Source organism: Poromitra crassiceps (genome assembly GCF_964638095.1).
Source record: "Poromitra crassiceps genome assembly, chromosome: 28".
Taxonomy (NCBI): domain Eukaryota; kingdom Metazoa; phylum Chordata; class Actinopteri; order Beryciformes; family Melamphaidae; genus Poromitra; species Poromitra crassiceps.
Window position 1 is genome coordinate 19,156,507 of NC_139651.1, and position 24,045 is coordinate 19,180,551.

General features: G+C 45.3%; 1 protein-coding gene across 2 annotated transcripts; it reads left to right on the plus strand.

Moving 5' to 3' along the window:
* The first annotated feature begins 561 nt into the window (after positions 1 to 561).
* Positions 562 to 24,004, plus strand: golm2 (golgi membrane protein 2). Of its 2 annotated transcripts, XM_083662121.1 has the most exons (10): positions 562 to 1,645; positions 9,653 to 9,707; positions 9,903 to 10,005; positions 10,903 to 10,993; positions 12,364 to 12,487; positions 16,029 to 16,112; positions 16,241 to 16,525; positions 17,237 to 17,374; positions 19,834 to 20,001; positions 22,925 to 24,004. In XM_083662121.1, exons 1-10 carry the CDS (start codon positions 1,319 to 1,321, stop codon positions 22,999 to 23,001), a joined length of 1,452 nt encoding a protein of 483 aa, XP_083518247.1. In that variant the 5' UTR covers positions 562 to 1,318; the 3' UTR covers positions 23,002 to 24,004. The 2 variants fall into 2 exon arrangements, with proteins under 2 accessions (XP_083518247.1, XP_083518248.1); XM_083662122.1 differs by lacking the exon at positions 19,834 to 20,001.
* The last annotated feature ends 41 nt before the right edge of the window (positions 24,005 to 24,045 follow it).

Here is a 24,045-nt window from a genome sequence, read left to right on the forward strand (position 1 = left end):
CACGCATCAAAAACCAAGTGGCGGCTGGCTTGACTGTGGTTTCGCAAACGACGGCTCACGGTACGTGCACATCTACAATGGCACGGCGGCTTGCCTGCTGAAAAAGCCGCTTTGACGCTGCATCTTGATAGGCTGTCTTGCTGTATTCTCGATTCTGATTGGTCCATTTCAACATCGCGCTGGAACCGCCCCCAGCGTTTCAGCGTTTCACTGTCGCAGACTAGAGGCGGCTTGTCTCCGAGCGGCTTCACGCTCGCGGGGCGGGACTAGGGCGGGACCTTTCGTTGAAGCTACCCAATGACAGCTCTTCCTACACATTTCCTCCCCGCACCCTCCTGTGTACAACGTTTCTACAGGCTACAGCTCCAAGCTGGAAGCTGGTTTGCACGCCCACAAAACGCTGCGACACAGCGGAAAAGCGAATTTGCCATTGTAGATGTGCACGTACCGTCAGTTGACCACAGTCTGCTGATGCTCCTGCAAGACTGCTCGATTCGACTTTTATTTTGAAGCGGTGGAGTTCTGGATGTGGACTGTTGCGGCGAGCGTCACACACAGCGAAGTCGGTGAATCAAGGGGGGAGAGAGTGGAATAACGTTAACGGGGGAAATCGTGGTAATCGGTGTTTTGACAGGAGTGGGTTGGTTTCATTTCCTTTCAATTGAATGGAATCCGCCGTCCGCAGGAAGAGATTAACCTTTTCGCTCTTAAAACGTGTCTCCAATTCATCTACCTAACGTTTAGCTAACAAGTACAGAGTTTTTAGGAACGTCAGCTATCAAATGTACTAGCTTGCGTTAGCGCGGATATTAACAACGTAACACTAGCTTTGACGGCGATTCATCCAAATCGGTAAATGCAGACCGACAGGTTTTGCTAGAGAACCCGGAAACATATATTGTTTTTTTTGCATTTGCACTTGTGTAAGTGCCACACGGCTCGCTGGCTTCTCCTCGGCTGTCCACGTCCAGCAGCATATTGAACGCTGCCAGATGAGCTAGGCTAGGCCACGTCCCTGCTGCGGGTGTGTTTCATCTATTGACGTTGGCTGAATGCAGAGAGGATGACTCGTGTGCGGATGGGGTAAGCAGCAAAGCAGCGTGAAGAAGAAGCGAAGAAACCCGAGAATAATGTGAGAAATATAACATTGCGGTGACTGTCTATGTGTTTTTACATTACCGAGCGAATGCCGCATATAAACGGCATGGCACGTAGACGGATGCGTTTTGTACTGGGAACATACTCGTGCTGCCGAGCTGCTCAGTAACGTTGCGGTGTGGTGGTGCACAACAACCATAACGTACTTTGTGTTGTTGAAATGGTTGGTTTTGGTGCAAACAGGCGGGGAGGCCGCCTCCCGTCCTTCATCCTCGTCGCCTTGATGGTGATCATCGCCATACTGTCTTTCAACTACTGGACGGTGGCCAACAAGCACGGCCGCGCGCAGGACGAGCTGGCGGAGGCGCAGTCGCAGGTGAAGCGCACGGACGCGGCGCGCAGCCGGCTGGAGAAGCGCAACTCGGAGCTGATGGTGCAGGTGGACACGCACCGGAAGCAGATCGACCAGAAGGACGGAGACTACAGCCTGCTGGAGGACAAGCTGCAGGCCCGCGAGGCACTCATCAAAAAGGGCAGTGATGATAAGGTAACCACACGTTCTGTTAGAAGAAGAGCACTCACGGTGTGTGTGTGCGTGTGTGTGTGTGTGTGTGTGTGTGTGTGGGGGGGGGGGGGCTCCGCCCGCTCCAGGCTGATGGGGTCCATGAGACAGTGACATCAAACTCAGTGTGAGAGGCCCCAAGCGAAAATGTGAAAGAGTTTAATTTCACATCATTCACTAGAAGTCAGCACTAGGGGGGATTCACACAGTATATAGTCTGGGCACCTTCCACCCCGCTTTTTGTCATGGGGGCGTAAACCCCGGACCCAGAATTAACACCGGATGGCAATGCGCCTAACAACGTCTTTGTTGCCGTTAGCTTGACGCGGTGATGTTACCTAAACTAGAGTCTGATCAAAACAAAGCTAGCGTTACATAAAACAAAACGTTTATGCAATATGGCATCTCCGCCACCACCGCCTGACACACCGGTCAAAACGGTGAAAGAGGATTCTGATACTTGGGTCAAATTGTCAAGTTAACGTGAAAGTTGACGAGCTAGAAACGCTGCCATCCGGTCTAGGGCGGGCTCTAGGCGGGAACCAGTAGGGTGACAAAATCAATTGTGGGCGGGAGCCAGGCTCTTTCTCGCCGAGAAGAGCCTGGTGACGCGAGGTTACACAGTATAAGAAAGACTGCTCTGATCAGAGTCTAACCTACCTTACTATACTGACAGAAAACATCAACGTTTTCTCACATGGGGGATCCTCCTGATTACAAAACCTTTGCCAAAAGGTCTGAGCAATCCTGTCTGGCGGGGATGCCGTTTGGGAGCCTATGCTAATGCTAATAGGAGGGCTTGAAGTATTTTCACTCATCAAACGTGGCTGGATCCAGTTAATATCTTCATCCACTTCAATCTGTCACTGTCATCCGACTCCCCACACCTGTTTGCCACCTGCACACACCTGTCTGTCTGTTGAATGGTTTCACCTGCCACTACAAAGCACAACTACACGTTGAAGCAACTTTTTCATAGTCATATGTTTGGGGAGAAAATTGCAGCTCAATGTCCCCAGAAGTGTTTTCAATATACATTTTAAACTATTTTCATGTTAGATAGCCTATTGGGAGGTATCACCCTGTCTTTAATAACAAGCCCCCTCTTTCTACTCCCTTTATCATGCTACTGTTGCATATTTTAGAGTGGCCTAGATCAGAGGTTTGAGTCCAGATCAAACAGAAGGTTGCATTGTGCCTTGACTACTGTATTATATGTGTTATATACATGGAGGGGCTGCAAAACATAGCTACACGGTATAAAGGCTACAATTTTGGGTGCATCTGTCAATCAAACACATGCTAAGTTCTGTGATGGACTGGACTTCACTATACCTAAAGTAGTCACACTAATAGTTTTCACTTTTCACTCCATTCTAGATTGTGAGCTTAGTTTTTGGCAACAAGCACCATGACGCTACATGACTGCCACCCAACTGCCACCCTGTTGCATTCAAGCTGCTGTTTTGATCCTGCATGTTCTCAACACGTGAAGCATGTGTTGTGCTTTATACAGTATGTAGTGGCTGAGAGGTGGGCCTCTGCAGGAACCAGACGGCCATCTTTATTCCCTTGTGTGGTTCTGCTGCCCAGTGGCCACCGGCCAGCAGTTGGCTGTCCATCTGCTTCCCCTCTTTTGTGTCCCAACAGCATCTACTGAACACTGGTGTGTGTCCAACGTCCCACTGCCCCGGGAGACGCTGAGACATAGAGACAGCCTAGAGACGTCCCACTGCCCCGGGAGACGCTGAGACATAGAGACAGCCTAGAGACGTCCCACTGCCCCGGGAGACGCTGAGACATAGAGACAGCCTAGAGACTAGAGCAGATGAAGGGGAGGGCTGCTCTCATTTGCATCCAGTCTGCCTGACTGACCTCTCATGGACATGCATGTTTACCCTGTGTGTGTGTGTGTGTGTGTGTGTGTGTGTGTGGGACGGCGGGGGGACGGGGGGGGTTTCATGGACATGCATGTTTACCCTGTGTGTGTGTGTGTGTGTGTGTGTGGGGGGGGTGGGGGGGGTGGCCTTTGAGTCAATCCGCAGCTGAGCGGCAATGAAATCAGTAGAGCTGCAATGATAATTAATCAACAACTATTTTGATAATCGATTAATCGTTTGAGTACTCTTTTTAAGGAACAGCTCACCCTAAAATCCTCTCACCTGTAGTGCTATTTATCCATCTACATCGTTTTGTTTTATTTGTTTGAGTTTGGGAGATATCGGCCTCAGAGATGTCTGCCTTCTCCTTCTCTTGAATACAATGGAAGTGAATGGCACTCGGCTTGTGGTGCTCAAAGAAACAAAAACATACATTTGAAAAACTCAACAGCAATGTCTCTTTCCAGAAATCATGACCCGGTTACTCAAGATAATCTACAAACCTTGTTGTGAGCAGTTTCATGTAGGAACTATTTTCTTTAGACCGAACTACACCCGCTAGCTGCTAGCTAGTTCCTACATGAGACTGCAGCTAGCTAGCAGCTGTGGGAGTAGTTTAGTTGAAAGAAAATAGTTCCTACATGAAACTGCTCATAACTAGGTCTGTGGATTATCTGGAGTAACCGGATCATGATTTCTGGAAAGAGACATATTGCTGTTGAGTTTTTCAAATGTATGTTTTTGCCATTTTGAGCACCACAAGCCGAGTGCCATCCACTTCCATTGTATTAGAGAAAGGGCAGACATCTCTAGGGCCGATATCTCTAAAACTCAGGCAACTAACACAAAACAATGCAGATGGATCAAAGCAAATCAGATTTTTTATTATTATTATTATTATGTATGAGAATGCATTTCTACATGATACTGTTATTTCATTTGTAAAGTTGACTCATTAAGTAGCCTATTGCAGACAGCTCGTCACTTTTAGTTTCTGTGTGGTGCTAATGGACAGCTCCTGTATGCTCTGAGAACACATTATTGGGTTGTGGGCTTCAAACATTTTGAGAGATTTTCAAGTGGGCCTTAACTCAGAAAAGGTTGGGAACCGCTGCCGTAGACTGATGCATGTTTCACCAGCAGGACGTAGGGTGTGGGAGGATCATGTTATTCCCCCCCAGTTCCCCTCCCCCGCGAACAGGCGCCCCCAACCGATCAGAGGAGGCGCTAGTGCAGCGACCAGGCCTCTAACCCCACTGGCTTGTTCCCACCTGCAGACACAGCCAATTGTGTCTGGTGGAAGAACGTCTGACCAAGCCACAGAGGTACCGCTACTGGGAACTGAACCCTGGTCTACTGGGAACTGAACCCTGGTCTACTGGTCTACTGGGAACTGAACCCTGGTCTACTGGGAACTGAACCCTGGTCTACTGGGAACTGAACCCTGGTCTACTGGGAACTGAACCCTGGTCTCCGCAGTGATAGGCGAGTGCTTTTAGCTCGGCACTACCCAGACGTCCCAAAAACAAATCTGTCTGTGTCTGATTTGCCTGTTAGACGGGCTGTATGCAAAGCTTCAGCATCTACCAGCAAACCTCTGGAGAAATAAAGGCTCAGAAAATAGAACCATGCTTAAATGGTTTAAGGTGGGAGGTAACTGTGTGGAATAAGACTCCCTGGTTTCCTGGTCTTAACGTCAGCAGCATCCGGTATCCATCCGCCTCTGTTTTCTTTAGCAATGGTTCCACTCCTTCCTTTTGTCAACTGCCCAACCCTGTTTCAACACAGATGGCCTATGGCTATGCTATGGGCCTGTAGCATGGGGCCTATGCTATGAGCCCGTAGCATGGGGCCTATGCTGTGGGCCCATACAGCACAGGCTGTCCCCAGTAGTTCTTGGATCTTTAACTGTGGCTGTTCTTGTCATCCTTCTTCTTAACACCAGTCTCAGCAGGCTGTCCTCACCTCTGAGCTTCTCTCTTCAAGGAGGCTGGAGCTTTGCTCTCCACAGTGTTTGACATTGATGCTGTGATGATTGTCCCCTCTCTCTGCCTCAGTATGAGGAAAGAGCCTCTCTGCATATGACTTGTATTGAACCTCAGTATGATGAAAGAGCCTCCCTGCATATGACTTGTATTGAACCTCAGTATGAGGAAAGAGCCTCCCTGCATATGACTTGTATTGAACCTCAGTATGATGAAAGAGCCTCCCTGCATATTAGGGGTGGGGGAAAAAATCGATTCACCTAAGTATCGCGATTTTTAATGTCACGATTTTTTGGATCGATCTTTTATTCCAGAATCGATAATCGCAAAAAAAAAAAAAAAAAAATTTGGGTGCTTGCAGTCAGGCCACTCACTGAACAGCAGGCCAGGCGCCGCCTACTGGTTTACTAGTGGTTTTATTACTTTATTAGTTAGTCTGAAGTAATAATTACACTTCAGGGTTAAAGTGGGTGCATCTCATTGTAAAATTGGACTTCAAACGGCCCAAATCTGGCTTCAAACGGCCCAAATTTCACGCGCGTTGGCCCATATCGGCCTGGCCTGCTTGGTATCTAATGCCCGGCCTGAATTATGATCCCAGTCCGCCCCTGTTTTTAACTATATCGCCCAGCCCTACTCATGATATATAATATACAGTCTCTAGTGTATGATTCAACTTTTCCCATGTTCTAATCTAGTGTAAAAAAGCAAACAAACTGAAAAAATAAAAGAAAAAAATAAACAAAAATCGCAATAAATCGTAATATCGAATCGCAATAATCGTAGAATCGCAATACTTAAGAATCGCAATATAAATCGAATCGGCACCCAAGAATCGTGATAGTATCGAATCGGGAGATAAGTGAATCGCCACAGCCCTACTGCATATGACTTGTATTGAACCTCAGTATGATGAAAGAGCCTCCCTGCATATGACTTGTATTGAAGCCACTGATTTCCTCCAGAGGTTCAGAGGCTGCATGCCTCGTTTGATTTAGCTCTTGTCCAGGACCTCAGGCCGCTGATGAAGGTGGCATGAGTCTGCATTTAGCGCTCCTCAAACCACATCGAGTGGAAGATTCCAGGCCTAATTTGGTTCAGCTTCTCTGATCCGTCTGTCGCCGGTCACAGAGAATCTAGTGTTGAAGAGTCGTGATGATGATGATGATGATGAAGATACTTCTACAGTAGGATAAAAACCAGAAGGGCAGCCAAGGAGACTTCCCTCAAGGTTTGATTCTTTGTTGGTGAGTTCTGATCCGGATCCGCTCCAGAATGTAATTCTGTTGTGTTCTTCCTTGGTCCGAGCAGCACCCTTCCACAAAGTTTCATGAAAATCGGGGCCAGTATTTTTCCCGTAATCCTGCTGACAAACGGTCCGGACCACAGAACCAAACGGTCCGGACCACAGAACCTCCTTGGCGAGGAGGTATGATGACGGCTCAAATATTTATTCTCAAGTTGCCTATGTTGACTAAAAAATTAAGTTAGCAGCTTAAAGACAAAATCAGATTTTCTTTTATCCTTCAGCACATATTGATTCATTTAGCGTTGGAATGAACAAAGTTGAACTTAGTCAACTTAGTCAGCTCATCAGCCGGTTAGAAGACTGAATTAGACAAATTGCTGCATTCATTGCAAAGTGACAAACTAATAACATTTAGTCTGTTAACACGTTGAGTGCCAAGGACGAGATATCTCGGCTTACATAATCCAACCGTTGAGTGCCAAGGACGAGATATCTCGGCTTACATAAACATTTTTTTTTTTTGACGTGGGACATCGATCAACCCCTTTTACGTCTCCTACACCAGAATTGGAGGTATTGAATGTGTATAATCTATTTTACCGACCCACTGAGTGTCGACATGTCTCTCCACAGTAGAAAGAGGCGACCCAAAACTGGAGGGAAAAGCGCAGGAAGCCGTTCTCATACTGTAAAATTGATGGCGAAAACGCCTTCACTTTCGCGCTGATGCACAGCGGTGGCAACGGTGGGGGGTTCCAAGAATAGATTGGATGCACACTTTGAAACACGCAGCATAAATATGACCAGAATCGCATCAAAGCTCTCAACCAAAACTCCACGAAACGAGCGAGTCCACCCAGACTTCCTCAAACAGCGGCACCGCGCAAACAGGCAGCAGCCAGGCAGCAGCAACTTCGTTGTGACACGCCCGCTGGAGAGCCAGGGAGGCAGGAGGAGAACACACACGGAGGGAGGAGTTGGAAGCAGAGGGGGGTTTCCTGCTGTTATGGAGGAAATTACTGTTCAAAACTATTGTTTAGATGTCTGACTCTTACTGATGCCAAAAATGAATGGTTAAAGTGACTGTTCTATCGAATTTCACAAAAAGCCGTTTATCTCTGAATAATTTTTCTGACGCTGAAACCATGCTGTATTCAACTGCTAATGCTTACATAACTACTAACTCTACAAACTAACTCTTTTAGACAGAGAAAGCACACATTCTATTAGTTCTTTTTAGATGATTGGTGTTCACGAAGTCTTAACAGAAAAGAATCCTCGGCTCTTGTAAAATGAGCCAGAATCCTCAAAAAAAAAAACTGGCAGAACCTACCTACAGCATTGAAAAAAGGGCTGGCAGTCAATGTGTTAAATAAACATACGAATGTTTTATTCCTAGAAAATAATGAGAATTGATCAAGATGATGACATATTTGGAAGGCAAGATGAAGTCCCACTGATTGTCACACACCTGAGTGTGAAATTTGTTCTCTGCATTTGACCCATCCCCTGGGGGAGCGGTGAGCAGCAGCAGTGCCGCGCTTGGGAATCACATGGTGATCTAACCCCCCAATTCCAACCCTTTGATGTTGAGTGCCAAGCAGGGAGGCAAATGGGTCCCATTTTTATAGTCTTTGGTATGACTCGGCCAGGGATCGAACTCACAACCTCCCACTCTCAGGGCGCACACTCAAACCACAAGGCCACTGAGCTGGTGAATATATTACAGTCTGGGATCTATGAAGTCATTAATGTAACTACTAGGGGTGGGAATCACCAGATGGCCACGATACGATACTAAAACGATACTTGAGTCACGATACGATAGTATTGCGATATTGCGATATATTGAATATTGCGACCAGAAGTAAAACATGCAGTGTGTTTTTGTTTTGTTTTGTTTTTGCCCCACACGTAGGCTACATTATTAAGCGTCTCTGGACTCAATACGCCACTGCAGGGGTGGACTGCACCATCGGGCGCTTTGGGCAGATGCCCGGTGGCCTGGCATGGCATTACCTGCACACAATTTTTTTTTTTTTTTTTTTTTTTTTTTAATCAATATCAATAATTTGGTCCAAATATCGATACAATATCGTCAGGCAAAATATCGCGAAACTATGGTATAGATTTTCCCCCCCACCCCTAGTAACTACATTTGTAAAAGGTTAAACATTCCAGTTGGTGCCACACTGAGTACCATCCATTCCATTCCTGTATACATGAAAACTAGATCAACCTGTTTCTCCTCATGTTTCTGGTGACTTTACCTTGCTGCACCTAGAGAACCTGCTGAGCCTGCTCTTCTACCTGCTCTGTTTGTATTGTAAAGTGCCCTGTTTGTTCTAATTTGACGCTATATAAATATAAGATTGATTGATTGAATTGATTGTAGTGAGCACAGAGGGCAAACACGGCACCTCTACAGTCATTCACAATCACTTTTATTGCCACAATATTATGCAAGATTACATAGGAGGACTTTGTCTTGATTTAAGTGTGCAGTGTAGCGCTCATATCAATATCAATATTCAGAGATCAAATGAAGATATCTAAAGGGCAAAGTCACAGAATTGCAGGTGCTGCAGTCCAATATAGACACAAATAGGAGAATTACAGATTATAAACGGGACTAACTAATCACATTTGCTCTAATATGAATGTTTTATTTGTACACATTGGGAAGGCAACATATTGCAGTCTCAGATCTATTGTCATTAATTTAACAGGAGTTTTGAGACACCAGACAGGCCCTATTCTATTCTATTCTATTCTATTCTATTCTATTCTATTCTATTAAAAAAAAAAAACATTCGCGCTCACTTTGTCTAAATGACGAAGTTGTTTTCTGAAGCCCTTTTTCTCTGTCTCCTGTCAGATGAAGCTGCAGGGTGAGGTCACAGCCCAGATGACAGAGATCCAGAGGCTGAAAGGTAAGTTGATAGAGTTGTTCAGCCTGGCCAGCAGAGGGCACTCTCAACCAGACCGACACAATCTAAAAAAGTCGAGAATCAGAAATTCACTTCAGGCAGAATGATTGACCATCCAATAAACCTCAAAAACAAATTTGTATTTGTGTGTGCGTGTGTGTGTGTGTGCGTGTGTGCGTGTGTGTGTGTGGCGAGCAGAGCAGCTGAAGGAGCTGAAGCAGGAGTTCCTGAAGCAGGAGGAGCAGGTGAGGGAGGTGAAGAAGAACAGCACCACCCTGGAGAGAAGACTGGAGTATGAGAGGTAAGACAGACCCTCACTCCTTCTCTCATCCTTTGAGGCCATTTACACCTGGCGTTAACATGTGTTTTCTGTGATCAGATTGCAATCAGATTGTGTTTTATCACTTGAAATGCCAGGTGTAAACACCCCCAAAACGCATTGAAGAAGGATTGCAATCTGATCGACCAAACCACATTGAACACAAGTGTATATGCAATGTGTCCTCTCAATCTGGATACAGCAACTTTATGCGGATTGAGAGGACACCCATTTCTGCAATCTGATTGCAATCAGATTGCAGAAAATGCATGTTAACACGCCAGGTGTAAATGGCTTCTTTGAGACCTCAACAGACCAGTGATCATTTTGCCTGCTACAAGTTAAATGAGATCTCAATGTGATTTTACCTGTTTAAATAAAGGCTAAATAAAAATAAAATAAAAAATATCCATTGCCTTTACAGAAGTTGAAATGTACCTTGTTGCTCCTGCCTATATAGACTAAAACACTTTCCTAAAAATTTGAATTTGTGCTTGTATTATTCTTCTAATTGTTGGAAATTGTTACTTGAATTAGGTTTGTGGGTGGAAGTGCCCCTAAATGCTGAAATGATGTCAGCAATATGTTTTTCTCCCTTTCCTATTCTGTTGTCTAAATGTGAGTAGATACTGATCTAACAGCGACTTTAAAGTGATCTTTTTTAGTCATTTTCAGTTGTAAGTGTATAATAGCTCTATAGAGGTTGTGACACCAGTGACCAACCAGTGACCTGTTGCCACCACCGCTCACTATCGGTTCAAAGTGATACTTATGACCAAAACTAAACACACACACAAACAGACCCTGTCCAGGCTCATATTTTCAATCATTCAGTTTAGTTGTTTGTAATAACCCATTTTTAATGTGTCATCATTGTAGTTTACAGTGTGGACGTCAAATTGCACAACTGAAAGAAGAGTGTGAAGAAACAAAAAAGACCCTGGAGGAAGAGGCATCAAATCTAAGACAGGTTAGTAATCGATCAAATATTCCTGATCTTATTTATAAGAGGGGTTAGGTCACCTGACTCAGCCTGTTCACTGACACGCGGCGCAGGTTAGGTCACATGGTCACTGTGACCTCACGAACGCCCTTTTCAGACAAGTGTCTGTTTAAGTCTACACGCGCCTCACCTCGACCCCTCTCATTTTGGTTTGTGGCTCTGAATGATCATGCTTAGGGCTAGGGCTGCTCGATAAATCCATTTTGAATCGTAATCGAATTAATTACGGTAGTTAGGACGATGTTAAAAAAATGAAAATCGTAAAATCCATTTACACTTTAACTAGGGTAATTACGTTACGGCGGGGCGGCTCTCTCATGTACGCGTGCTGCTACTCGTCCCTTCTCCCCGCTGTAAAGTCTCTCTGGAGGCTGTGATACTGGCTACTAAATACAATGGACTTATTTCAACACCTCCAAAAAGCAGTGAAGCACAGAGTGTGAGCACTGAGCGCAGCGTGTTGCACTGCGGGCTGTAGCCTACAAGACGATTGCCACAACACACACACACGCACGCACACAAACACAGACGTTATCACCGGACGATGAAATGTTGCCTTTATAGTTCACATAACAACACGTGAGGCCGCCGAGTAGCTTCTGGTTCATGGCTGTAACGTTACCAGCCTCAGCTGACTCACCCACCCTGTGTGTCTGAATTTCCCCCGAAATGCTATCGCAGTTCCCCGCATACCTGTTGTGACTTTGTGTTATTCTAGTACGGATATAACTCCGAGCACGGGTGGTCGCTTAGACACTGCTAATATAAGCAGATCGAGCACCGAGTGCTCGATCAAATCCACCAGTGTCAAGTGACTGCAGGTTAGCAAGCAACAGCCAGGAAGTTAGGCATAGCAGCGGCAAGGTAAAACAGGAATTTGGGTTCTGCGTTCAGAGTAAAAGCGTAAATTGTCACTTATGAAAAAAGGGGGGAAAAAGAGCTCTGCAGGGCAACAAATGTTTAGAGAAGTATAATAGTATAAAAAATCAAACATCGAGTTTTGAGAGGAGAAATTGTCAATTTTAATTTTAGGCAAAATCGAACAGCCCTACTTAGGGCTCCTAAACCTGACAGAACCTGGTGGCCTCCTGCCCTCAGCTCCAGTATCCATCACAATCAGCACTGTAGCATTCTCTCATTACTGTCTTTGAGACATTTTTGTCAGTCCAGCTCGACTGGTAACACCACCCAATCTCTGTGAGATACCTTCTACATGTGTTTGTTCCTCATTCCTTAAATCCAGTCTATTCCTCTCTCTCTCGCTCTGTCTCTCTCTCTGTCTCTGTCTCTCTGTCTCTCTCTCTCTCTGTCTGACTCACCTTTGATCGCTCCTTCAGAGTGTCCTGGACAGCAGAAAGGCAGCAGTGGTGGGTGGACATGTAGAAGGAGCGACTGGTGTGGAGGCGGTGGGAGAGCGCCACACAGTGGCCACTCACAAGCGTGACAGTCCAGACCTGAAAGGTACAGCAGCTATCGCACAGTGACAGCCAAGGCTTGTTACTGTATTGAGTGTTCTCCCTACTACCACTATGGACTCAGACTAGGGATGTTCATTTTGAAAAATTTCCATAATCGAAAATCAGGGAAAATTAACGATCAATTATCGATTATCGATCATATTAATAATAATATTTTTTTAATATATATATATATATATATATATATATATATATATATATATATATATATATATATATATTTTTACAAAATGAATGCCTATGGCAGAAAATACGAAAGACAACGTGTTCTCCTCAATGAACTCTTTATTTCAATGTGTCTCCTCTCCAACACTCTGCTGTCCCCGGCGCATGCCGGTGTGAATTCCCCATGTTTAAAACAGTTTTGTTGGCACAAAGGCCCGTGCCCAGCCAGAAAACTAGAGACTATATGAAGCTCCACCTCACGTTAGTCGGCTGTGCAATCGAGTGGGGCGAGGAGGAACGAATTCCACCCAAACCTAGTCTGAAAAAATAATAATAATAATAATAATAACAAAATCGATAAAAATTCCACATGATCGATTCCATTCCTTAACGATCAATTATCGATTTTCGATAACTGATGAATATCCCTAACTCAGACCCTACACCATAGCATGTGATTAGTTACAACATTAACAGAGAAACTGCACATAGTCGATATAGTCAATCTTGGTGAGGTTATGCTGTTATTGCCTTCTCTCTCTCCACATTTAGAATAATAATAAAGAGATTAAAACTATGAAATAACACAATTGGAATGATGCTGTGACCACAAAACGTCTCATATTTTAGATTGTTGAAAGTAGCCACGCTTTGCCTTGATGGAAATGTAAAAAGAAATTCATACCTTAGGCATCAACTTCATTGTTTATATTTGTCAAAAAACAAAAACTATTTTAAAGCATTTAGGCATAAACTTCTGGATTAAATTGTCTCAACTGTCTCAACAAGGACTCCATGCGTCTTCATAATGTCAGCTTATCCTGTATCTAGCTCACGTTCCCTCACCTCTGTTACAGAAGAGATGTTATCCTGTATCTAGCTCACGTTCCCTCACCTCTGTTACAGAAGAGATGTTATCCTGTATCTAGCTCACGTTCCCTCACCTCTGTTACAGAAGAGATGGTTATCCTGTATCTAGCTCACGTTCCCTCACCTCTGTTACAGAAGAGATGTTATCCTGTATCTAGCTCATGTTCCCTCACCTCTGTTACAGAAGAGATGTTATCCTGTATCTAGCTCACGTTCCCTCACCTCTGTTACAGAAGAGATGTTATCCTGTATCTAGTTCACGTTCCCTCACCTCTGTTACAGAAGAGATGTTATCCTGTATCTAGCTCACGTTCCCTCACCTCTTTTACAGAAGAGATGTTATCCTGTATCTAGCTCACGTTCCCTCACCTCTTTTACAGAAGAGATGTTATCCTGTATCTAGCTCACGTTCCCTCACCTCTTTTACAGAAGAGGTGTTATCCTGTATCTAGCTCACGTTCCCTCACCTCTGTTACAGAAGAGATGTTATCCTGTATCTAGTTCACATTCCCTCACCTCTGTTACAGAAGAGATGTTATCCTGTATCTAGCTCACATTCCCTCACCTCTGTTACAGAAGAGATGTTATCCTGTATCTAGCTCACGTTCCCTCACCTCTGTTACAGAAGAGATGTTATCCTGTATCTAGCTCACGTTCCCTCACCTCTTTTACAGAAGAGATGTTATCCTGTATCTAGCTCACGTTCCCTCACCTCTGTTACAGAAGAGATGTTATCCTGTATCTAGCTCACGTTCCCTCACCTCTGTTACAGAAGAGATGTTATCCTGTATCTAGCTCACGTTCCCTCACCTCTTTTACAGAAGAGATGTTATCCTGTATCTAGCTCACGTTCCCTCACCTCTGTTACAGAAGAGATGTTATCCTGTATCTAGTTCACGTTCCCTCACCTCTTTTACAGAAGAGATGTTATCCTGTATCTAGCTCACATTCCCTCACCTCTGTTACAGAAGAGATGTTATCCTGTATCTAGCTCACGTTCCCTCACCTCTGTTACAGAAGAGATGTTATCCTGTATCTAGCTCACGTTCCCTCACCTCTGTTACAGAAGAGATGTTATCCTGTATCTAGCTCACGTTCCCTCACCTCTGTTACAGAAGAGATGTTATCCTGTATCTAGCTCACATTCCCTCACCTCTTTTACAGAAGAGATGTTATCCTGTATCTAGCTCACGTTCCCTCACCTCTGTTACAGAAGAGATGTTATCCTGTATCTAGCTCACGTTCCCTCACCTCTTTTACAGAAGAGATGTTATCCTGTATCTAGCTCACATTCCCTCACCTCTGTTACAGAAGAGATGTTATCCTGTATCTAGCTCACGTTCCCTCACCTCTTTTACAGAAGAGGTGTTATCCTGTATCTAGTTCACATTCCCTCACCTCTGTTACAGAAGAGATGTTATCCTGTATCTAGCTCACATTCCCTCACCTCTGTTACAGAAGAGATGTTATCCTGTATCTAGCTCACGTTCCCTCACCTCTGTTACAGAAGAGATGTTATCCTGTATCTAGCTCACGTTCCCTCACCTCTTTTACAGAAGAGATGTTATCCTGTATCTAGCTCACGTTCCCTCACCTCTGTTACAGAAGAGATGTTATCCTGTATCTAGCTCACGTTCCCTCACCTCTGTTACAGAAGAGATGTTATCCTGTATCTAGCTCACGTTCCCTCACCTCTTTTACAGAAGAGATGTTATCCTGTATCTAGTTCACATTCCCTCACCTCTGTTACAGAAGAGATGTTATCCTGTATCTAGCTCACGTTCCCTCACCTCTGTTACAGAAGAGATGTTATCCTGTATCTAGCTCACGTTCCCTCACCTCTGTTACAGAAGAGATGTTATCCTGTATCTAGCTCACGTTCCCTCACCTCTGTTACAGAAGAGATGTTATCCTGTATCTAGTTCACATTCCCTCACCTCTGTTACAGAAGAGATGTTATCCTGTATCTAGCTCACATTCCCTCACCTCTGTTACAGAAGAGATGTTATCCTGTATCTAGCTCACGTTCCCTCACCTCTGTTACAGAAGAGATGTTATCCTGTATCTAGCTCACGTTCCCTCACCTCTGTTACAGAAGAGATGTTATCCTGTATCTAGCTCACGTTCCCTCACCTCTGTTACAGAAGAGATGGTTATCCTGTATCTAGCTCACGTTCCCTCACCTCTGTTACAGAAGAGATGTTATCCTGTATCTAGCTCACGTTCCCTCACCTCTGTTACAGAAGAGATGTTATCCTGTATCTAGCTCACGTTCCCTCACCTCTGTTACAGAAGAGATGTTATCCTGTATCTAGCTCACGTTCCCTCACCTCTGTTACAGAAGAGATGGTTATCCTGTATCTAGCTCACGTTCCCTCACCTCTGTTACAGAAGAGATGTTATCCTGTATCTAGCTCACATTCCCTCACCTCTGTTACAGAAGAGATGTTATCCTGTATCTAGCTCACGTTCCCTCACCTCTGTTACAGAAGAGATGGGCAAACCTGGCAGTGATGCTGGCATGCCTGGAATTGAGGACAGTGAGGTGGGAAAAATAGATGATGTACAATTTGGTAAGTATCCCACTTTATTATTATTATCATTACTCACAGTAGCAATAAGCTGCTGCACTGGGATGTCTTGGTTGTAGCTGTACATCCAGCGAAGCCCCTCTTACCTCTGCCTCCTCCTGTATCTGCAGCCCTGAAGAAACCGTCCATCACCCAGAAGCACCTGGAGGCTCCTGACGTGGTGGTGGCGGGGGCCGGTGCGGGGCCTGGCGTGGGGGCAGCGGACGGCCCTGGGGCCCGGGGCCTGTCTCTGGACCAGCCCAGGCTCCAGCAGGACCGAGTGGTGGTCCCACCTCTGGGTCTCCTCCAGCAGCCGCTCCCCCAGGCGGTGGGAGACAAACCCATCCTCATTGATGAGGACAACAAGGCTGGCAACCAGGCAGACGAGTTTGGAGAACACAGCAGACAACTCCGAGGTACATGATGCACCTCCCCATATATAGTGTACTATATATAGGGTAGTGTACTGTATGTATGTATGTATGTATGTATGTATATATCTATATATATCTATATCTACCGGTATATATATAGATATATATAGATATAGATATAGATATGTGTGTATATATATATGTGTGTGTGTGTGTGTGTGCGTGTGCGTGCGTGCGTGCGTGTGTGTGTGTGCGTGTGTGTGTGTATATATATATATATGTGTGTGTGTGTGTGTGTATATATGTGTGTGTGTATATGTACAGTATATATATACATATATATATACACATACATACATACAGTATTGTGTGTGTGTGTGTGTACACACACATAAAATACAAACTTAGCCTTTGGTAATTTATACTGAAGCTTTCTTGAAACATTAGCTATGGTGATTTTCTACTTTCAGTGAGGTTTCTCTCCCTGAACATTAGTGATTGAGTGAAGGGAAGAGGATGGTCATCTTGGCAGTCTTGAGTGGAGACTGAAGACATACTCGTGCCACATTATTAAAGACCACACCCATTACAGCCGCCACGCTGCACTTTAGGAATGTCACTTTCAGTTGGGAACGCCAAACTTCTGCATGTGTCCGAGCAGGGCTGGAGGGAGTTTGGTGATTGTACCTCTGCTGTTTGGGTGGAGGCCACAGGTCACGTCCAGCAGAACTGAAGTCTCTTCCTCATCCTCAGCTCCCGATAAGGTGAAAGAAGAAGGTGGACAGATGAAGGTGCTTCCTCTGCCCCCCAACCCCGCCCAGGTGCCCAACCCCATCCAGCCTCACCACGCCAAACAGCCAGCGCACGCCGAGTCGCTACGACACCGCCAGAGTGAGTGCATCCAACACACTGGGAGGAGGGGAGAGTTGGCAAGGGAGGTTGTGGGTGGAGGGGAAATGGAAAATCTTACATTACATGTGTGAAGATGAGCTTTAAGCGCACGTATACTTCCTGTTAGCACACGTATACTTCCTGTTAGTGCTATGTGAGCACACGTATACTTCCTGTTAGTGCTGTGTGAGCACACGTATTACTTCCTGTTAGCGCCGTCGTCGTGCTCAGCTGCTGCCTCCCAGCGCTACTGTGACGTGTCGCAGTCCCGGCGCAGAGAGTCATGCACAATGTGGTGTGGCGCCATCTTCTGGTTGAATTTTGTTTGGTTTTCCCCAAATTCTTAACGGTTTGCCGCTCCCGCGTAACACATTTCCGTGAGAGTGAGACGTTGTCACCGAGGATGTGTTTGAATGTGAGGAGTGTGAGTCCACGTAGAGGCTGTCAGAGAGTACAGGAGAGGAGACAAACCACCTGCTCCTGCTGCCTGGCTGCTGCTCTGCTCTGCTGCCTTCCTCTTCCTCCTCCTCCTCCTCTGTTCTCCTCTCTCCTGTCACACGTCCAACCTGATCTCCTCTTCCTCCTCCTCCTCCTCTGTTCTCCTCTCTCCTGTCACACGTCCAACCTGATCTCCTCTTCCTCCTCCTCTGTTCTCCTCTCTCCTGTCACACGTCCAACCTGATCTCCTCTTCCTCCTCCTCCTCCTCTGTTCTCCTCTCTCCTGTCACACGTCCAACCTGATCTCCTCTTCCTCCTCCTCCTCCTCTGTTCTCCTCTCTCCTGTCACACGTCCAACCTGATCTCCTCTTCCTCCTCCTCCTCCTCTGTTCTCCTCTCTCCTGTCACACGTCCAACCTGATCTCCTCTTCCTCCTCCTCCTCCTCTGTTCTCCTCTCTCCTGTCACACGTCCAACCTGATCCGACCCTCTTCAGCTCTGCTGCTTCAAACATTGATTTTCTCCACTTTGCGCTTTAGCGTTTTTTCCCTCAAATCCTTGGTTTTATACTTGCACTTGGTGGGAAATGAACTCTGGTCAGATGCATTAGATGTTTGGCAGTGGCTGGTAGTATTGGTGAATTTGTTAAGGCCACCAACCACTGTGATGGGTCAACAAAGTTTTGCTCAAACTGGGCGGGAGGTAAACGTCTGCTAAGAGTAATATGGCTTCGTCTTTCCAATAACCACTCCCGGGCACCGTACTTAGCAAAAGAGTTGCAACGATTCATCGATTAGTCGATCGACAGAAAATTAAACAACAACTATTTTGATAATCGATTCATCGTTTTGAGTACAATTTTAAGAGAAAAGGTCTAAATTCTCTGATTCCAGACTCTTAAATATGAATATTTTCTGGTTTCTTTACTCCTGTATGACAGTAAACTGATATTATCTTTGAGTTGTGGACAAAACAAGACATTTGAGGGCGTCATCTTGGGCTTTGGGAAACACTGATCGTCATTTGCTACCATTTTCTGACATTTTATAGACCAAACAACTAATCGATTAATTGAGAAAATAATCGACAGATTAATCGATTATGAAAATAATCGTTAGTTGCAACGCTACTTAGCAACATAATGTAGTTACTCTTTATGAAGAAATGCATTGAATGGGCGCCGCCTATGACAGTTGAGCGTGTCTGTCGACCCTGAGGCGAACTGCAAACAGAATGACGTGGCGACATGTTGGAGATGAGCAGACACAGAGAAGCAGGCAGATGGTGCACTGCAGGAAGAAGAAGCAGCCATGTTTCAATGAGAAGTTGCAACACAACGATCAAGGCAAGATGTGGGACTGGGCTGGCTGGTTCAGTTCTGAGTGTCTTAATCTTAGATTTACATAGCTTCTTTAAGTCATATTGACAATATTATTCCATCACTATCAGCATACTTGAATAAATACATGAAGCATATCCTAGGATATGTGCGGACTATGTTTTGATCATATTCAGCTTTTAATATTGATCGTCAAAAAGTGGATGTTCCAAAACGTGAGTGTTGGGCCTGTCGGCTGAATGTGGGGGTCTGCCAGGCAGACAGCGGCTAATAGTGGCTCATAACGTCAATTCCCCAACCCTGCTCACACTGACCTGACGGATGTGAAGAGAATCACTATGCTATGCTCGAGGAGGAGGAGGAAATGTACTTTTAAAAATCAAGCGATGACTTTCACAGTCCCTTTTATAATCACCTCGACTGTCCGTATGGAAGTCCGTGGTTGACTTTGCTTCCCTCATCACTCAGAAACACTCTTGCATTCCTCTCATGCCCAAACATCTCAGCCACCTTCTCAATGCTGTCCATCCATTCACTCCTCTTCCTCATCTCTGATCACGCTTTCATCCGAACGGTCGTTCCCTTGTGCATCTTCACGATGCGGTATTCACCCACTCCTCCCTCCATCTTCTCCTCCGCTTCCCCTCTGCCTTCCTGATGAGGCCCTTCTCTGCCTCCTGCAGGCCGCTTCTTTGACGAGAACGAGTCCCCAGTAGATCCGCAGCACGGCTCTAAGCTGGCGGACTACAATGGGGACGACGGGAACGTGGGTGAGTATGAGGCCGACAAGCAGGCCGAACTGGCCTACAATGAGGAAGAGGATGGTGATGGTGGGGAGGAAGACGTCCAAGGTGAGCCCAGGCCAGGGGGGATCTGTGACTGCCTGTTGTCCAGGTGTTTCATCTCCACCATTCCTCCCCTTGCTCCCTCCCTCCTCCTCCACTCCTCTCCTCCCGTCCCGCTGCTCCTCCCTTTTGTCCCAGCAGTTCCCCCACACGAGAGTAGCTCACAGCACCCTGAGTTTCGCTTCTTGAATCCGCTCTTTAAGAACAGAAAGGACAGATTATCTAGAAGCATTGTGACTTCAAAACACCGACAGGGTCGAAGGAGGACTGCTGTGTATGCTGTTCAAGATGAGTAACTCATCACACAGTAAAGCATAAATAAAATGGTAGGACTCTGTTCTTCAAAGTATGGATGGGGGAAACCTGACCTAGGAACTTACGGTCCTGTGAGTGTAACTTCATTTTCCATGCAGCGCTTCCTCTCCTGCCTGTGCCTCCCTTTAGCTGTGCCACCTGTCTGTGCCCACCACACATCTCTGACCCACATCTAGACCAATATAGCCCACTGTGTTTGTGAATGTGTCCGTGTTCAAATGCATGCCCTGTGTGTGATCATGTGTTATGCCCTGTGTGTGTGTGTGTTATGCCCTGTGTGTTATGCCCTGTGTGTGATCATGTGTTATTGTTTCCTGCCGTTTCATTTCCAATTGCCTATTAGATTAGAATTGTCATATTTGTTTGGAGTGCTGCCGTGTCATGTATTCATTAGATCATCATATTTGTGTTTTCAGCCATTCAAAAAAATGAATTTTAGTATTTCCAGCCCAGCGATTAATACAGAATGCAACTGTGGCGATTGTTGGGTCTGTACACAATGAAATATGATTCTCTGGTTGAAATGAGTAAACTCAATCAGCGATGACCTTGTGTTACCTGCATACATTGATGGCCAACAGGGACGCAAATATTATGCATCCATATATTAAAGAGTTTCATCCCAAAATGACATATCCACCATTTGAAAAATATGGGACAAGACATGATATGGGACAGCTACTTGCTGCCTTAAGACGTGTGCTTGCAAAAATATGGTAATAACATTTAGAGGGTAGGTAGGGGTGTATTTTTTATTTTTATTTAACCAGGCAAGTCATTAAGAACAAATTCTTATCTATAATGGCGACCTGGCTGGTGTAACCCCGGTGCCCTGGCTGGTGTAACCCCGGTGCCCTGGCTGGTGTAACCCCGGTGCCCTGGCTGGTGTAACCCCGGTGCCCTGGCTGGTGTAACCCTGGGTGCCCTGGCTGGTGTAACCCTGGGTGCCCTGGCTGGTGTAACCCCGGTGCCCTGGCTGGTGTAACCCTGGTGCCCTGGCTGGTGTAACCCTGGTGCCCTGGCTGGTGTAACCCTGGTGCCCTGGCTGGTGTAACCCTGGTGCCCTGGCTGGTGTAACCCTGGGTGCCCTGGCTGGTGTAACCCTGGGTGCCCTGGCTGGTGTAACCCCGGTGCCCTGGCTGGTGTAACCCCGGTGCCCTGGCTGGTGTAACCCTGGGTGCCCTGGCTGGTGTAACCCTGGGTGCCCTGGCTGGTGTAACCCCGGTGCCCTGGCTGGTGTAACCCCGGTGCCCTGGCTGGTGTAACCCCGGTGCCCTGGCTGGTGTAACCCTGGGTGCCCTGGCTGGTGTAACCCTGGTGACCTGCCTAAATTTGCACACAGGCCTTTCTTCAGTTGGCCACCTAATCATTCCTTGTTACTTAATCATCTCTCTCCACCGTGATCGCTGACATGTGGTGAGCGTTCTGGCTAGGGATGCACGATATATCGGCAATCATATCGGTATCGGCCGATGTTAGTCATTTTTTAACATATCGGTCATATCGGTATCGGTCAGATGTTGCAATGTTAATATCGGTTATCATTATCAGCCAAATTCTTCACATTGATATGAAATAATGCAGTAAATCTATGATTTATGGGCTTTTCCAAAGGCTTTGCAAATAAAGAAATGCATAACTTTTTCAAATTCAGTGTTAACATGTGTTTTTCAGTATGTACAAAATGTGATGATCATAAAAATGTGGTTTTATACAGATCATATCGACATCGGTAAATATCGGTTATCGGCCATAACAGCAATGTTAATATCGGTTATCGGCATCGGCCAAAATTTTCATATCGGTGCATCCCTAGTTCTGGCACAAACTGGCTGCCGTGCATCACCCAGGTGGATGAGTTGAGTCCCACCCTCCCCCTCTGTTATGTGAAGCGCTTTGAGTAGAAAGGCGCTATATAAATCCAATCCAATCAATTAGGGTATGGTGTTTTTTCAAATCTTGGTTAATAAATATCAGTGATAAGGTTCTTCCCTTATGGATGAAAACTGTTTTGGTTTGAAGCTCTTTGAGGCCATTTACACCTGGCATTAACATGCGTTTTCTGCCATCAGATTGCAATCAGATTGTATTTTATCACTTCAGCCTGATTCCATTTACACCTGGCGTTAACATGCATTTTCTGCAATCTGATTGCAATCAGATTGCAGAAATGGGTGTCCTCTCAATCCGTATAAAGTTGCTGTATCCAGATTGAGAGGACACATTGCATTTACACCTGTGTTCAATGTGTACACAATGTATCCCTGACCACCTCCGGAGGTGGTTTGGCCGATCAGATTGCAATCCTTCTTCAATGCGTTTTGGGGGTGTTTACACCTGGCATTTCAAGTGATAAAATACAATCTGATTGCAATCTGATCACAGCAAAACACATGTTAACGCCAGGTGTAAATGCCCTCTTTGTGTCTTTGGAGTTCCACTGTGGTTGTGTTTGGTCGGCTCGCCACAGTAGGTCACGGCTGAGACGATGGATAACCGTTTTCAATAATGGCAAGATTATGTGATAATAACTGAGTAGTGTTACAGTAAGTGAAGTTAAGAGTTTTGTCAAATACCATATCTCTAATGTTCTGCTTTATTTCCTTTTTTCCAGATGATGAGGACCGAGACATGCAGGGAGATCGAGCAGTGGATTATGGGAAACGACATCAAGCCATTGACATTCTCTGAATAGGAAGTCATTGACTCTGCATCTGACTTTCTACTCAGACCTTCCTCTATATTGGGACAGCTGGTTCTGACAACCGAGGTCTTTCTTGGCAGAATAGTTTGGACTTCAATATGCTTCAGAATTTATAGGGTGCATCCTCAATGGTCAGTCATGGACTATTTTGAAAAATAGACAATGCAACTAACGAATCAGTCAGTGCAGAGTAACCTAACATCACAGAATATACGAAACAATTCACGATGGCAATGTCCTGAGCTGCTGTTAATTTTGCAAATGTGGATTTAAGTTATGACGTTCAACAGTAATGATATACTGTACATAGACTGTTCACTTCTGCTCTTTGTTTACTGCCTCTGAATGAACATGAAGGTAATTAAGACGGTTCACAATGGAGTGTCTGAAAGTGTCTGTTGAATCTCATCTGTCAGGAACCTCAAAGTCAACCTATGTTTTGTTTTGTTTTTGCTGTTTCTTTTCAGGTTGCTTTTGCTCGATAAAAACAAACTTTCTACCTGAGAAGCTTGTCAGAGACTGATTGGGCAACTCTGCCTCTCACACCATTTTGGGACTTTCTATGGTTGCCCACTGCATTTAGAGCAATGGGAAAATGTCACTGCCATAAGCAGGACTTTGCTTATGGCCTGCCTATTAAACCATTTTATTTTTTCTTCTTCTGACGGACACTAAAAAGTGCTCCTCATTCTGTTTTTTCACGGATGCCATTGCATGCATTTGGAAATCTTTATTAATAATCAAACTGAGCAAAAATACCGATGCTTAAGCAATATTTAGACCATTGTTCGTATCCACCCTTATGTGCAAAGATGAAGCAAGCACATATGAAACTGACACACACCTGCTTCCATAAATTAGGTCTCTTGTACATAATGTCGTTGAACTGTTACCATTTGTACTGAGGAGACTTAATTCTTTACATTTTAGGGAAATCGCTGAACATGAAATCAATTGTTTGTGTAGCCAGGGAAATTGATTTCTCATGGAAAGGCCTATTGAATGTTATTTTATTTTATTAAAGGTGATGC

Coding starts and splice junctions, on each gene's coding strand:
- golm2 (XM_083662121.1), top strand. CDS start 1,319: ATGGTTGGTTTTGGTGCAAACAGGCGGGGAGGCCGCCTCCCGTCCTTC. Junction 9,708..9,902: donor AGAGATCCAGAGGCTGAAAG/GTAAGTTGATAG, acceptor TGTGGCGAGCAG/AGCAGCTGAAGGAGCTGAAG. Junction 10,994..12,363: donor AGGCATCAAATCTAAGACAG/GTTAGTAATCGA, acceptor TCGCTCCTTCAG/AGTGTCCTGGACAGCAGAAA.